Genomic DNA, 13718 nt, shown 5'->3' with positions numbered 1-13718 from the left:
GGTATTTCCAATTTTCTTTCATTGCAAAGAACACTGCTATGCCCATTCTTTCCGTGGCTCTATGTCACTTTGTACACATGAAAGGTGGAACAACAGAGTTAAGCTCTTGGAGATGCCCGTGGTCTCTGGCACTCCAAGCACAGATGGATCCAGGTGTTCAAACTATATCCTCAGGGACTTGTCTCTCGCCATCTCTTGGTTCTTCTTTTATACTGGCTTCATTTCAGTGGTCTCTACACATGTGGCCACTCTTAGCAGTTCTGGCCTTTTATCCTGCTAGTTTGGCAGCCCCAGAGGACAAAGGACACCACTTTCTGGAAAGTTCCAGCAATAGTCAGTGGACCAGATAGCGACTTGTGTCCATCCTACACCAGTCAGACCAGGTTTCTCATTGGCCAGCCCTGTGCTCACTCTTCCCACACAGTCTCACCAAAGCCAAATGGGCTGAGAGCAGGGAAGGGAAATTCCCCAAAGGCAAACAGAGCAGCTGTTACCCATGGAAGGAGGACTGGACGCCGGGCAGGCAACAACACAAATGCCCAGGACCCGTCAGTCCTCTACGTGCATCCCTTTACCACTGCACAGCTCACACTGTGTGACTACAGTGCCATTTACATGTCTGTGGCCCCTGTTGGGCTGGGAACCTCTCACAGAAGGAGACTTCATCTTTTATCTCATCTTCCCTGAGAGAATGCAGCTCAGTATCAGTTTATACTTAAACTTGATGCAGCGTGTAGACCAATCCCAGGACCAAACACAGCAGTAAGGAGGAATAAAGAGGCCTATATAATATTTAGCACAGTATCTGGCAAACAAGTACTAAATAACAAGTACTGCTATTATTAGGTGGTAGGAGGAAGGCAACCCAGAGAAGCAAAGGAAATATGCCCAGATGTGCACTGGGGACCAAGGTTCTCAACCTTGACTGCATAGGAGAATCAGCTAGGAAGCCTTAAAGATGCCAGAGCCAGCCTCTTTCCACCCATTCAAGGTGAATCCAGGGGAGCAGGGCCCGGGCATATTTTGTCAAAGCTCCCAAGAAGATTCTATTAGATAGTCAAGGTCAAGATTCTCCTCCAAGGCTAACACGGTTGGAGACAAGCAATTACCTGTAAACAAACCTGCGAGTCCATCATAAGTACATCCCTGGGGCCGAGAGGGAGACCATCTCGGTTTTAGAATCAAAAGAGAAAAACTGTCTTAAATTGAAAATGTATCTATTTTTGGCTCAGCGCCCATAGCTCAGGGGTTAGGGCGCTGGCCACATGCACAGGGGCTGGTGGGTTTGAACCCGGCCAGGGCCTGCTAAACAACAATGACAACAATAACAAAAAAATAGCCGGGTGTTGTGGTGGGTGCCTGTAGTCCCAGCTACTTGGAGGCTGAGGCAAGAGAATCGCTTAAGCCAAGAGTTGGAGGTTGCTTTGAGCTGTGATGCCACAGCACTCTACCAAGGGCGACATAGTGAGACTCTGTCTCAAAAAAAAAAAGAAAGATCAATATACGTAAATCTATAAAGGTAATTCAGCACATAAACAAACTGAAAAATAAAGGCCATCTGATTCTCTCAATTGATGCAGAAAAAAGCTTTTGATAATATCCAGCATCCCTTCATGATCAGAACATTTAAGAAAATTGGTATAGAAGGGACATTTCTTAAACTAATAGAGGCCATCTACAGCAAACCCACAGCCAATATCATATTGAATGGAGTTAAATTGAAATCATTTCCACTTAGATCAGGAACCAGGCAAGGTTGCCCATTGTCTCCATTGCTCTTTAACATTGTATTGGAAGTTTTAGCCATTGCAATTAGGGAAGAAAAGGCGATCAAGGATATCCACATAGGGTCAGAAGAGATCAAACTTTCACTCTTCACAGATGACATGATCGTATATCTGGAAAATACTAGGAATTCTACTACAAAACTTTTAGAAGTGATCAAAGAATATAGCAATGTCTCAGGCTACAAAATCAACACCCATAAATCTGTAGCCTTTATATATACCAACAATAGCCAAGCCAAAAAAAGTCAAGGACTCTATTCCTTTCACAGTAGTGCCAAAGAAGATGAAATATTTGGGAGTTTATCTAACAAAGGACGTGAAAGATCTCTATAAAGAGAACTATGAAACTTTAAGAAAAGAAATAGCTGAAGATGTTAACAAATGGAAAAACAAACCATCCTCATGGCTGGGAAGAATCAACATCCTTAAAATGTCTATACTACCCAAAGCAATATATAATTTTAATGCAATTCCTATCAAAGCTCCAATGTCATATTTTAAAGATCTTGAAAAAATAATACTTCATTTTATATGGAATCAGAAAAAACCTCGAATAGCCAAAACATTACTCAGAAATAAAAACAAAGCAGGAGGAATCACACTACCAGACCTGAGACTGTACTATAAATCGATAGTGATCAAAACAGCATGGTACTGGCACAAAAACAGAGAAGTAGATGTCTGGAACAGAATAGAGAACCAAGAGATGAATCCAGCTACTTACCGTTATTTGATCTTTGACAAGCCAATCAAAAACATTCAGTGGGGAAAAGATTTCCTATTTAACAAATGGTGCTGGTGAACTGGCTGGTGATCTGTAAAAGACTGAAACTGGACCCACACCTTTCACCATTAACTAAGATAGACTCTCACTGGATAAAAGATTTAGACTTAAGACATGAAACTATAAAAATACTTGAAGAAAGTGCAGGGAAAACTCTTGAAGGAATCGGCCTGGGTGAATATTTTATGAGGAAGACTCCCCAGGCAATTAAGCAGTATCAAAAATACACTACTGGGACCTGATCAAACTAAAAAGCTTCTGCACAGCCAAGAACATAGTAAGTAAAGCAAGCAGACAGCCCTCAGAATGGGAGAAAATATTTGCAGGTTATACCTCTGATAAAGGTTTAATAACCAGAATCCACAGAGAACTCAAACGTATTAGCAAGAAAAGAACACGTGATCCCATCTCAGGGTGGGCAAAGGACTTGAAGAGAAACTTCTCTAAAGAAGACAGATGCATAATCTACAGACACATGAAAAAAAGCTCATCATCCTTAATCATCAGAGAAATGCAAATCAAAACTACTTTGAAATATCACCTAACCCCAGTAAGAGTAGCCCACATAACAATATCCCAAAACCAGAGATGTTGGCGTGGATGTGGAGAAAAGGGCACACTTCTACCCTGCAGATGGGAATGCACACTAATACGTTCCTTTTGGAAAGATGTTTGGAGAATACTTAGAGATCTAAAAATAGACCTGCCATTTGATCCTATAATTCCTTTACTAGATTTATACCCAGAAGACCAAGAATCACAATATAACAAAGACATCTGTACCAGAATGTTTATTGCAGCCCAATTCATAATTGCTAAGTCATGGAAGAAGCCCAAGTGCCCATCGACCCACGAATGGACTAGCAAATTGTGGTACATGTATACCATGGAATATTATGCAGCCTTAAAGATGGAGACTTTACCTCTTTCATGTTTACATGGATGGAGCTGGAACATATTCTTCTTAGCAAAGTATCTCAAGAATGGAAGAAAAAGTATCCAATGTACTCAGCCCTACTATGAAGCTAATTTATAGCTTTCATCTGAAGGCTATAAGCCAACTATAGCACAAGAATATGGGGAAAGGGCCAAGAGAGTGGAAAGGAGGGGGGAAGTTAGGGTGGAGGGAGAGTAATGGGTGGGGCCATATCTACAGTGCATCTTAGAATGGGTACAGGCAAAACTTACTAAACACAGAATACAAATGTCTACATACAATAACTAAGAAAATGCCATGAAGGCTACGTTGAACAGTTTGATGAGAATATTTCAGATTGTATATGAAACCAGCACATTGTACCCCTTGATTGCACAAATGTACACAGCTATGATTTAACAATAAAAAAAAACAAAAAAAAAATAAAATTAAATTAAAATAAAAAATAAAATAAAGAAAATGTATCTATTTTCTAATCCTGAAAGCAACCACGCTGGAAAAGTCATAACAAAGCTCAAGTGTTTATTAGGAATTAAAAATACTGTAAATAAGCCATACAATTCATTTCACAGTAAACTAAACAAACTTTTTTTTTTTTTTAATTTTACTTTTCAGGGTTTTTTCCTTTTTTTTTTTGTTTTTTGTTTTTTTGAAGGGCAAGACGGCCATTAAGGAAGAACAATACAGCTCAAATGGGAAGGAGATACAGGGAACAATTACAGAAACGCAGTGCACACGCTCCTGACTGATGGGTCTGCTCTGATGGCAAACCTCTTCCTGGGCATCCATTGTGTTAAAATAGAAAGATTTGGCCTACATTCTCCAGGGAGATATCCCATTCCTGCCCTGTGTATGGACAGTCTCGTAATACATTTCTTAAAAGAACCCAAGGACTCGCCGGTCTGGGGTTCTAAATCTCTAACCCTATGCATTATTTGGTGACCCTCCGGAGAGCTGATACAGGCCGGCCACCAGGGACAGATGGGCACCGGGACTCTGCTGAGTGTTGTGCTTTCACATTCGGAACCGTCTGGATTCTTTGCATAGTTACCTTGGATATCACTAGATGATTCAGGAATGGAAAAGACACTCACACCTCGGGAGGAGACTGTCAGGCAGCCCATTCTTATAAAATAAAGGCCGAGGGGCTTCCCCTCCACCCCCTCCTGCTTCAGAACTGACATTTATGAGTTTTAACCAGTTTAGGTGGAAGACAACAAGTGAGCTCTTTCATAAAATCTTCAGCCAGAAGTATAAAAAAAAGAAGTAAAATTCATTTTCCTTAAAGACAATTAGAAATAAAAGTCCCTCCCCCCTTTTTAAATTTGAAATCTGCCAGCCAGACAGGATTTTTGAGGTTAATCTGCTTCTGTTAATCCTACACTGAAGCCACTATCATTTTTCTCTGACACGAGAAACATCCCTTCTGAAAGCCACCTCTTTCTGGCTGGGCCTTCAAGGAAACCAACCCAAAGCAGAAGCAGAGACCTGGAGAAACCAATAGGGTGTGGTTGTAACTGTAAATAAATTAATTGGGGACAAAAGTACAATGCCTTGGTGTTCAGATGGCATCTACCGGTCTTGAAGAGGGGACGAGAAGTTGAGGTGGGGGCACATGGGAGAAAACAACACATTTTTTTGGTCATGAGAAATTGGACTTTAAATCCGCACCCTGCACAAACGATTCATTTAGATCTTCTCGTGAATCTTTTCCACTTTCACAAATAACCTATCCAGATCATTTCTCAGGTCATCCAGTAAACCCTTGGCTGATTCCAGGTTGTTCTCATTGGTTTCTATTTTGACGGAGTATGCAACCAAACTGTCCACGGCAGTCCTGAGCATTTTCAAGTCCGACTCCACTTTGCTCACTGAGGATTTCAGGTTGTCTAGGGAAGAAAGTCTGTCCAGGACGTCCTGAGGCGGCAGACGGGCGGCCTGGGCGCGGTCCTGGCTGAGCAGCGCATGTACCTGCTCCTGCACCTTCTGTAGCGACTCCACGGTGCTGGGGAGCTCGCCCACGCTCCTCTTTAGCTCCTCCACGTCGCTGTAGAGCGCGAGCTGGGCCTCACCCAGGCTCCTCACGGTGCCGGCCACACCATCCTTGTCTGCCTCTGAGGAGGATGCCAGGCCTTCCAGTCGGCCCTGCAGGGAGGCCAGGCGCTGCTCATGCTCCTGGCTCTTGGACAGGAGGGATTCCAGGCTCTCCGTCTGGCGCACGGTGGCCTCCTGCACAGAGTGGACTCCATCCTCCACGTGCTGGAGCCTGGAGTCCAATCCCTGACTCGTTCTCTGAAGCGCTTCTAGGGCAGCAGAGTGTTTGAAGACTCCATCTTCGTCCGGCCTGTGGGAATCGGCCTTCAGTTGGCTTAGCTCTTCCTCCAGTCTCCTGATCTCCTCCGGGAGGCGGGAAACGGACTCCTCAGACCGGAGAAGCTTCTCCGTGAGGGCCTGCAGGGCGAGACGCTCCGTATCCACCGCCTCCTTGAACACCTGCTGCTCCTGCTTGAGGCTCACCAGCTCCCTGACCTCTGTGTAGACGTCAGCCTCCATGGTCCGGAGGGTGCTCCTCAGTCCCTCCACGTCCCTCTCTCTGGTCTTCGCAGAGGCTTGTATTTCCTTCACAGCTTCCTTCAAGGCTTTCAGATCCTGCTTGTACCCCTCAGATGCTTCCAAAGAGGCGACCTTCGCCTTCACGTCATTGATTTCCTTCTGGCTCCTCTTCTGGACATCGGTGAAGATGGCAATGTTGTCATTGATGGACTTGGTGAGCTCTGTCAGCCTTTCTTCCACAGTGTTCTCCAGGGATGTGAAGTCCCGCTCTCGGGCATCCTTCACCACGTGGATCCCATCGGAGAGGTCTTTGAGAATCTCGTTCTGGAGTTTCTGCAGAACTTCACTGATCCGGTTGACTTCACTCTCCCCTTGCTTCACAGCTTTCTCTGTGAGGTCTTGCTTATGTTGGGAGCTTCTCAAGATGGACTCAAAAGTCCCAAATGTAGCTTGCAGAGACTGAACCTGTAACGAAAACCCGGGTGTTAATTGCTGAGAACAGCTGATGAGTTTTATACAACACAACTTTTTAGGTGTCCCCAGCCTCCAGGTTCCCTCTCTTCCAGAAGGGAATCACAATCTTCATTTGGAGAAACATCTTCCCACACACAGACCATGTGGTTTGGGGGGGGGGTCAACCCTAGGGCCCCCTCCAAGTGCTCTGGGGATGGTCAGTAACCCAGGTCTGTCTAATCAGCGCTTTCTACCCACCCACTCCCACCTGGAGCCCCAGGAAATAGCCCAGGAATGGGCATGTGGCCTAAAGCAGGTCATAGAGGCAATTCTAGGACTTCCATTAAGACTACTGGGCAAGCACCTCTCTTGGATGGCTAGCTATAGGATGAGGCAACACAAGGAATGCAAATATAAGAAGTAAGCCCGCACAGAGGGAAGCAGAGCTGGGACACAGGAAGATGAAGTTCAGAAGACATAATCCGAATGCCTAGACACAGCTACACCTGAAGGAATCTACTCTTCACCTTTTTAGCTTGAACCACTCAATTCTTCCTATCTCATTAAGCCACTGTGGGATCAGCTCCCCGCTCCTACAATTGAGAGAAGACCACAAGTTTTCAAAGGACCAAGACTGAGGCACGGGGAAGACACTGGGCTGGAAGTTAAGAGGTTAAGTGTCTGGGTCTCTACTCTACTTCCAGCTGTGGCCCTAAACAAGTCACTGTCCTCCCTGGACCTCAGTGTCCTCACCTGCAAAATGTGAGCCAGATGACGCTTTAGCATTCTCTGGCTTTGTGAACACATTATGATCTTGTTTGCCACTCACTATAGGTTCATTCTAAACTAATTCTACTCTACATAAGGCCTGACCTGAGAACTAGCGGGGAAGAGTATAGTATGCTGATTAACATATAACCTGGGCCTTATCCTGGTGTGGTAGAAAGTGCCACCTTTGTTGCAAAGGGAAAGAAAAAGAAAGACAAGAAAAAAAGAACCAGACTCTATCAAGTCCCCAGGTCTAACCACTAATTCACAAAAAATATGCAAGAGAAAGACATGCTGTGAGAATGTAACCATCCAAATCCAGAAAACTCTATGGGATGAATGACCAGGATCTTCAACAATTAAGTGGCATTTTAAAAGTGGAGAAAGATAGCAAACAACTATAGATTAAAGAAATTTAAGAGACTTTTCAATCAAATATAATCTGCGGCTTTTATATGAGTCCTGATTCAAACAAACCAACTGTCAAAAACACATTTTTGAGCTCGGTGTGATGGCACATGCTGGTAGTCTGAGGTAGGAGGATCCCTGGAGCCAAGTTCTGCCTGGCTTCAAATCCAGCCTGAGTAACATTGTAAGACCATGTCTAAGGTGGCTCATGCCTGTAATTCTAGCACTCTAGGAGGCCGAAGTGGGTGGATTACTTGACCTCAGGAGTCAGAAACCAGCCTGAGCAAGAGGGAGACCCCCATCTCTAAAAATAGCTGGGGTTCGGCGCCTGTAGCTCAAGCGGCTAGGGCACCAGCCACATACAGGAGCCTAGCTGGCAAGTTCGAATCCAGCCCAGGCCTGCCAAACAACAATGACAACTATAACCAAAAAATAGCTGGGTGTTGTGATGGGCGCCTGTAGTCCCAGCTACTTGGGAGACTGAGGCAAGAGAATCACTTAAGCCCAAGAGTTGGAGGTTGCTATGAGCTGTAATGCCATGGCCTTCTACCCAGGGTGACAGCTTGAGACTCTGTCTCAAAAAAAATAATAATAATAAAAGAAAAAGAAAAAGAAAAATAGCTGGGAACTGTGGCAAGCACCTATAATCCCAGCTACTTGGGAGGCTGAGGCAAGAGGATCACTTGAGCCCAAGAGTCTGAGGTTGCTGTGAGCTGTGATGCCACAGCACTCTACCAAGGTTGAAAAAGTGAAGACTGTCTCAAAAAATAGAAATAAAAATTAAAAATAAATAAGTTTTAGGAAGAATCAGCAGAATCCGATTCTGGACTGGGTATGAGATGACATTCATGAATTACTATAAACTCTGTTAGGTGTGATATGTCAAAAGAAACAAAGAAAGGGGTAGAAAGGAAAGGAAAGGAAAAGGAGCCCTTATCAGTCAGAAACAAATCCTTAAATACTTTGGGTGAACTAATATGTCACTCAAGGCTTCATTTTAAAATTAGTTCCTAATTCACTATCCACGGGTCTGCCAAGGCAGCACCAGCCAAGTTTTCAGAGAGCTTAGAACTCAGCTGCCAATATGTTCTGAAGCCCTGGACCTATCCACGCCTGATGAATCTTCTGGATTCAGAACAGGCCAGCCTCTCTGCCTGTGCTATGGCCATTCAGAAGAACTGGGCCATTTTCTAATACCAAGAGCACCACCTATGTGGGCACCAAATAGGGCAGAAGAGTGGTTCAGAGTCAGACTGTTCTAACTCCAGCCAAAAAAAAATGAGAGCAGGTAAAGGTGGTGATGGACTGAAATAAGAATGGCAAAAACTTCATAATTATTAAACCCAGGGTGCATTATACTATTCTCTTTGTTTATGCTTGAGCGTTACCATGGCAAGTAGTTAAAAAATAAAGTAGTGTGGGCTCTACAGCCAGCCTGCTTAGGTTCAAATCCTAGATTTGACACTTCCCAGCTGCGTGATCTTGGGGGAAGTTATTTGGCCTGTCTGTGCCTCGGTTTCCTCAGCTGCATGATGAAAACAAAAACAGTGCCTGACACGTAGGATTGTCTTTGGGAGAATTAAGCAAATTAATGTATGCAAAGTGCTTAAGGCATGCCTAGCACATAGTGAATGCTCAATAAACAGAACCCCAGAAGTCTGCAGATTGCTAGGGGCATCCTCAGCCCAAGGCCAAAGGGCAGAACAGACTGAAACCACAGCAGAAATGCCAGCAGCATGCCTCGGCTCTAGCCCCAAACCCACAGCGACCAGCTCTGTGAGCATCAACAAGTCCCATTCCCTTTCTACATCCCAGGTGCCTCATCTATTAACCAACAGTCTCTAAAGCCCCATCTAGTTCCATCAGTCTGTTCTTCTCAGACAGATTAGAATAAAGTTCTCTGGGACTTCAGAATATTATGCCATTTCCCTGCCCAACCAAATGTAACCTGAGTCATAAAGGGCACTTTACCACAGTTCTTGAGAGAACTCATTTGGGAAACTAGGTTATTAAATCACAGTATCTGCCTGTTCTAAGCTCAGCACTCAGAACAGAGAGAGGTGTGAGAACAAGAGCACAGTACCTGCAACATGGTAGGCGTTGAGCCAATGTTTCCTGAATGAATCATAGAATGAATGAATTCAGAGCAAAGCCCAGTGAGCTGGTCCCTTTCCCCTCTGATCCCCGATTATCATCCCTAACCTGGGCTGGCTCTTTACAAATGGTTAGGAAGAGAACTAGATCAGAAGTTGGGGATAAAACCAAACCAACCAAGCCCCAACAGTGCTCCCCTACTAAGGGTGTTGTGATATTCATCTTTATGTCTGAAGAACTCATTATAATCAATATGCATTGGAATTATCTGTTTCCTCAATAAATGTGGGGGATACCCACTGAGTGGCAGGCACTGGGCATGATGCCAAAGATGAAACACTGGTGAAGACAAGATCCTTGTACTCAAGCAGCTCACAACCTAGTGTGCATGTGGTGGGGCATAGGGAACCCTGGCTTTTAACAGTGGTGGCTGTTAGCAGTAGTTGATGGTTGACATTGAACAGGTACTTACCATGTACCAGTAACTATGCAAAGGATTTCAGAGACATTACCTTACTATATCCATATCATAATCTCCTGAGTTAGTGGTTTTCATGAGGAAATTGGTAAATGGTACATCAAAATCCCAGAACGTCTGATTTCAGAACCTGAAGTCTTAGCCACTATGTGATACAAATACCTGGAAGGGAGGCTGTTAGCACCTGTTGCCCTGACACTTGTCCTAAGAATCAAGACAAAACAAATAAAGAAAAGACAAGAGAATTCCCTCTTCCACAAGTAGGTCCTAATGTCATTAAACTGTCTCCATCAGGCCTAAGTCTACATTTACAATCACACTATGCCACCCTGGGTCTGTCAGGGCAACATACACTCTAAGAGGGCCTGGAACTGAACATTTTCTAAAGCCCTGGACCCACTTGTGCCTACTGAATCTTCTGGGTAAAAAAAGGTCAGTCTCTCTGCCTGTGCTACATCCATTCAGGAGATCTGAGCCATTTTCTAATACTACGAACACCTAGAAAACAAGAAAGACCAGGTGGACACCCAACTCCAATTCCAGGCACACCTCTTACTATCTGTGTAAGTAACACAACCAGTCCTCAGCCGTTCCATCTATAAAATGGTTAAGTGGCATTTGCCTTAGAGGGTGGCTAGAAGGACCAAAACCGTGGTGATAAAGCATTTAATAGCATGCTTGACCCACAGTGAATAGTAATTATGAATAATACTGTAAGTACATTTCCCTGCTAAGAACAAAACCCTATCTCCACCAAGTCTCGCAGTTATAAGGGGTTCAAAATTAGGTTGCCAACTGCCAACCTTCCCTCCCTCACAATTTCCTAAATGTTACTCTGCCACAGGTAGGGTTACCACCTCCTGTCCCTCAAACATTCTCAAGATTGTCCCCCAGCCTGTGTGTTCTTCACATTTCCTTCAAACACTTATCGATCACCAACTAGATGGCTGATGCTACCCTGACCACGGGGACACAGGCCTAGGGAAATTTTGCACCCTCCTTCTTCTAAACTTGCACAGGAGTTACCCTCAAATGATATCTCCTAGTGTGATTCACAAGTACAATGTCTTTCGCTTTTTTGTACCCTCTAATGGGCCGACACATGAGTACAGCATGTGACTATCAGACTTCTAAAAGCATTATGACTGATTAGCAAGTAAGTGGGTAAAAGACAGGAGACAAAGAGGCTAGTGAGTCCATTTTTTAAGATGATTTGACATTCAAGATAGGCAAAGCAGCACTGCCTACTTAATTCTCTTAGAAAAGTCACCTCCCTTGGCCTGCAGCATTTAGCAGGCTGACTCATTCCAGTTGCTCTGCCAGTCTTAAGAGAAAATTCCTAGTCCTGCAAACTCAACAAAAGCAGACAGTAACTTGGCAGGACAGGCAGCATGCTGGGAACAGGAGGCAGTAGCTCCAGGGTCAGAAGTGGCGGGATTTTTTGTTTCAGTCTTGCAACCAACTTTCATTGAGCAATGACATGAGTGGAGGCCGAGAATGAGATCCAAGGGACTGCACTTGGTCTGGACAAACCGCAGAAAGGTAGAAGCTAAGCAACTCTGTCCTGAGAGCTGGGTCTAATCCATACCTGAAATAGGCCCTTCAGACCCTTAACAGGGCAGTGGCCTAGACATTCTCACACATCTGGCACAACCACTGAGGACCTTTTTCAATTCAGTTTATCTCTAGAAACCTCAATTTTCTGGTCTGGAAAATGGAGTAAAAAACGTTAGTCCTTCCTCCCCCAGGGGGTTGCTATGAGGATGAATAGTATGTGAGTAAGCTCCCTAAAACCACATAAATGTGTCTAGGAGTCTTACCAGTATGACCCAGTATTTTTGTTTGGCCTTTCCTTCCCCTGAAGCTGAAACAGGACTTCTTCAAAGGCCCATAGGGACTCGCCGGTCCAATACAAAACAAGGGGCTTCCTAAAAACAGATACTATTTCATTTGAACTTAACTAATGAATAAGAACATCAGTTTTTCCTACTCCAAGCTCTGAGTCTCCCAGTGGCAGAGCTAAGGTGCGGCCTTGCCTGTGGCTCCCAGAGATGCGCTGGCTTCCCTTCCAACCTCCTTTTCAGACAACTCTGTCCATTCAGCGCTTCCTAATCCAAAAAGAATGGGCTCCCCGAAGCCTGCCGGCTTCCTTACAGGTCACCGCTAATGTCCTGTGACAGGCCCTTGGCCCACCCTCCCAGGCCGTCCCGACCATCCTCTTAACGGTCCGTCTCTGGGGACCGAATCCTCCGCGGCCATTAACAAAGAGGGTCTGGGGGACTGCCTCGTAACTTGATCGGGTGGAAGGGGGGGAGGGTTATCCAGGCCGGAGTCCACAAGGACGGGCAGCCGACTTCGGCCACCTGGCCTGGGCAGGGAGGGTTAGGGGCCAGCCGGGAAGGTAGGAGGGGCCCCAGGCGCGGGCCCGGGGGCCACGATCCGTGTGGGGGAGGGGGCTGGGGTACCCACCTTCTGCTCGACGCCCTGCAAGCCCTGGCCCAGCTCCTCTCTCTGCCGGGAGAAGTCCTGGTGGCTACGTCGGACCTGCTGGACCTCCTCCAGGACGTGGTGGACACACCAGCCCGAGAAGGCGGCCGCCGCCACCAGGGCGAGGTAGAAGAGAAAGTTGAGCGCGCGGCCCAGCCTGCGCGAGCAGGACGCCGAGGACGAGGCGGCGGCGGCGGCGGCGCCGGAGGACCTGCCGCCGCCGCGGTGGCCGCCCTTGCCGTGCGCCTGGTTCTGCGGCTGCTGCTGCGGGTGCTGCGGCGGGTGCGGGGCGGGCGGCGGCGGCTGCTGCGGCGCCGGCGGCGGCTTCTTCGCCACGTCATCCGCGCCGCCCGACGGGTGGGCGCCCTTCTCCGAGGGGCTCGCGGCGCCGTGGCCGCCCTTGGAGCCCCTTTGTTTGGCCGAGGGCATGGCGGGCGCAGCGGCGGCCGGGGCCGCGGGCTGGGAGGCGGGCGATTGGGGCGCGCGGCCCGGGAAACTTGCTCGGGCTCCCCCGGGGCTGGGCGAGCGGCACGCGGGCGCTGCTGGCGTCGGAGCGGCCGAGAGAGCGGGCGGCAGAGGAGGGAGGCCGGGCCGAGGAGGAAGGAGGAGGGGGCCTGCCTCCGCCGGCGCGGCGCCGACCCCGCCTCCCGGGAAGGGAGGCCGAGCGCGCCGAGCTGGGAGCGCCTGCCACGCACGCCGGGCCTCCGGGCGGCCCCTCCTCCCCGCCGCCACGACCCCAAAGAGGGCGGGCCGGGGGGGCGGCCGGCGGGAGGGGGTGGCCGATCCGGGCCTGCGGCTGCGGGCCGGGAGGCGGGGGGTGGCCCGGCTGGGTCTGCGGACGCTGGCGCTGGCACGGGGGTGGCTGCGAGGGGAGGGGACCCGAGGCGGCCGCAGCGGGGAGGGCGCCGGGCGGGTTCTACGGTGGCCGGGGGTGGCAGCTGGGGTGGCCGAACGGAGGGGGCGGAGGAC

At 47.5% G+C, this 13718-nt stretch overlaps 1 protein-coding gene across 1 annotated transcript; it reads right to left on the bottom strand.

Moving 5' to 3' along the window:
* Positions 1-4010: 4010 nt before the first annotated feature.
* Positions 4011-13306, bottom strand: CKAP4 (cytoskeleton associated protein 4). The gene is made up of 2 exons (XM_053585154.1): positions 12732-13306; positions 4011-6526 (listed from the first exon to the last, which is right to left on the bottom strand). Exons 1-2 carry the CDS (start codon positions 13176-13178, stop codon positions 5198-5200), a joined length of 1776 nt encoding a protein of 591 aa, XP_053441129.1. The 5' UTR covers positions 13179-13306; the 3' UTR covers positions 4011-5197.
* Positions 13307-13718: the final 412 nt, after the last annotated feature.

The sequence above is a fragment of the Nycticebus coucang genome, chromosome 3, assembly GCF_027406575.1.
Source record: "Nycticebus coucang isolate mNycCou1 chromosome 3, mNycCou1.pri, whole genome shotgun sequence".
Classification (NCBI taxonomy): domain Eukaryota; kingdom Metazoa; phylum Chordata; class Mammalia; order Primates; family Lorisidae; genus Nycticebus; species Nycticebus coucang.
The sequence above is the reverse complement of the archived record's forward strand: the minus strand, read 5'-3'. Positions and strand labels throughout refer to the sequence as shown.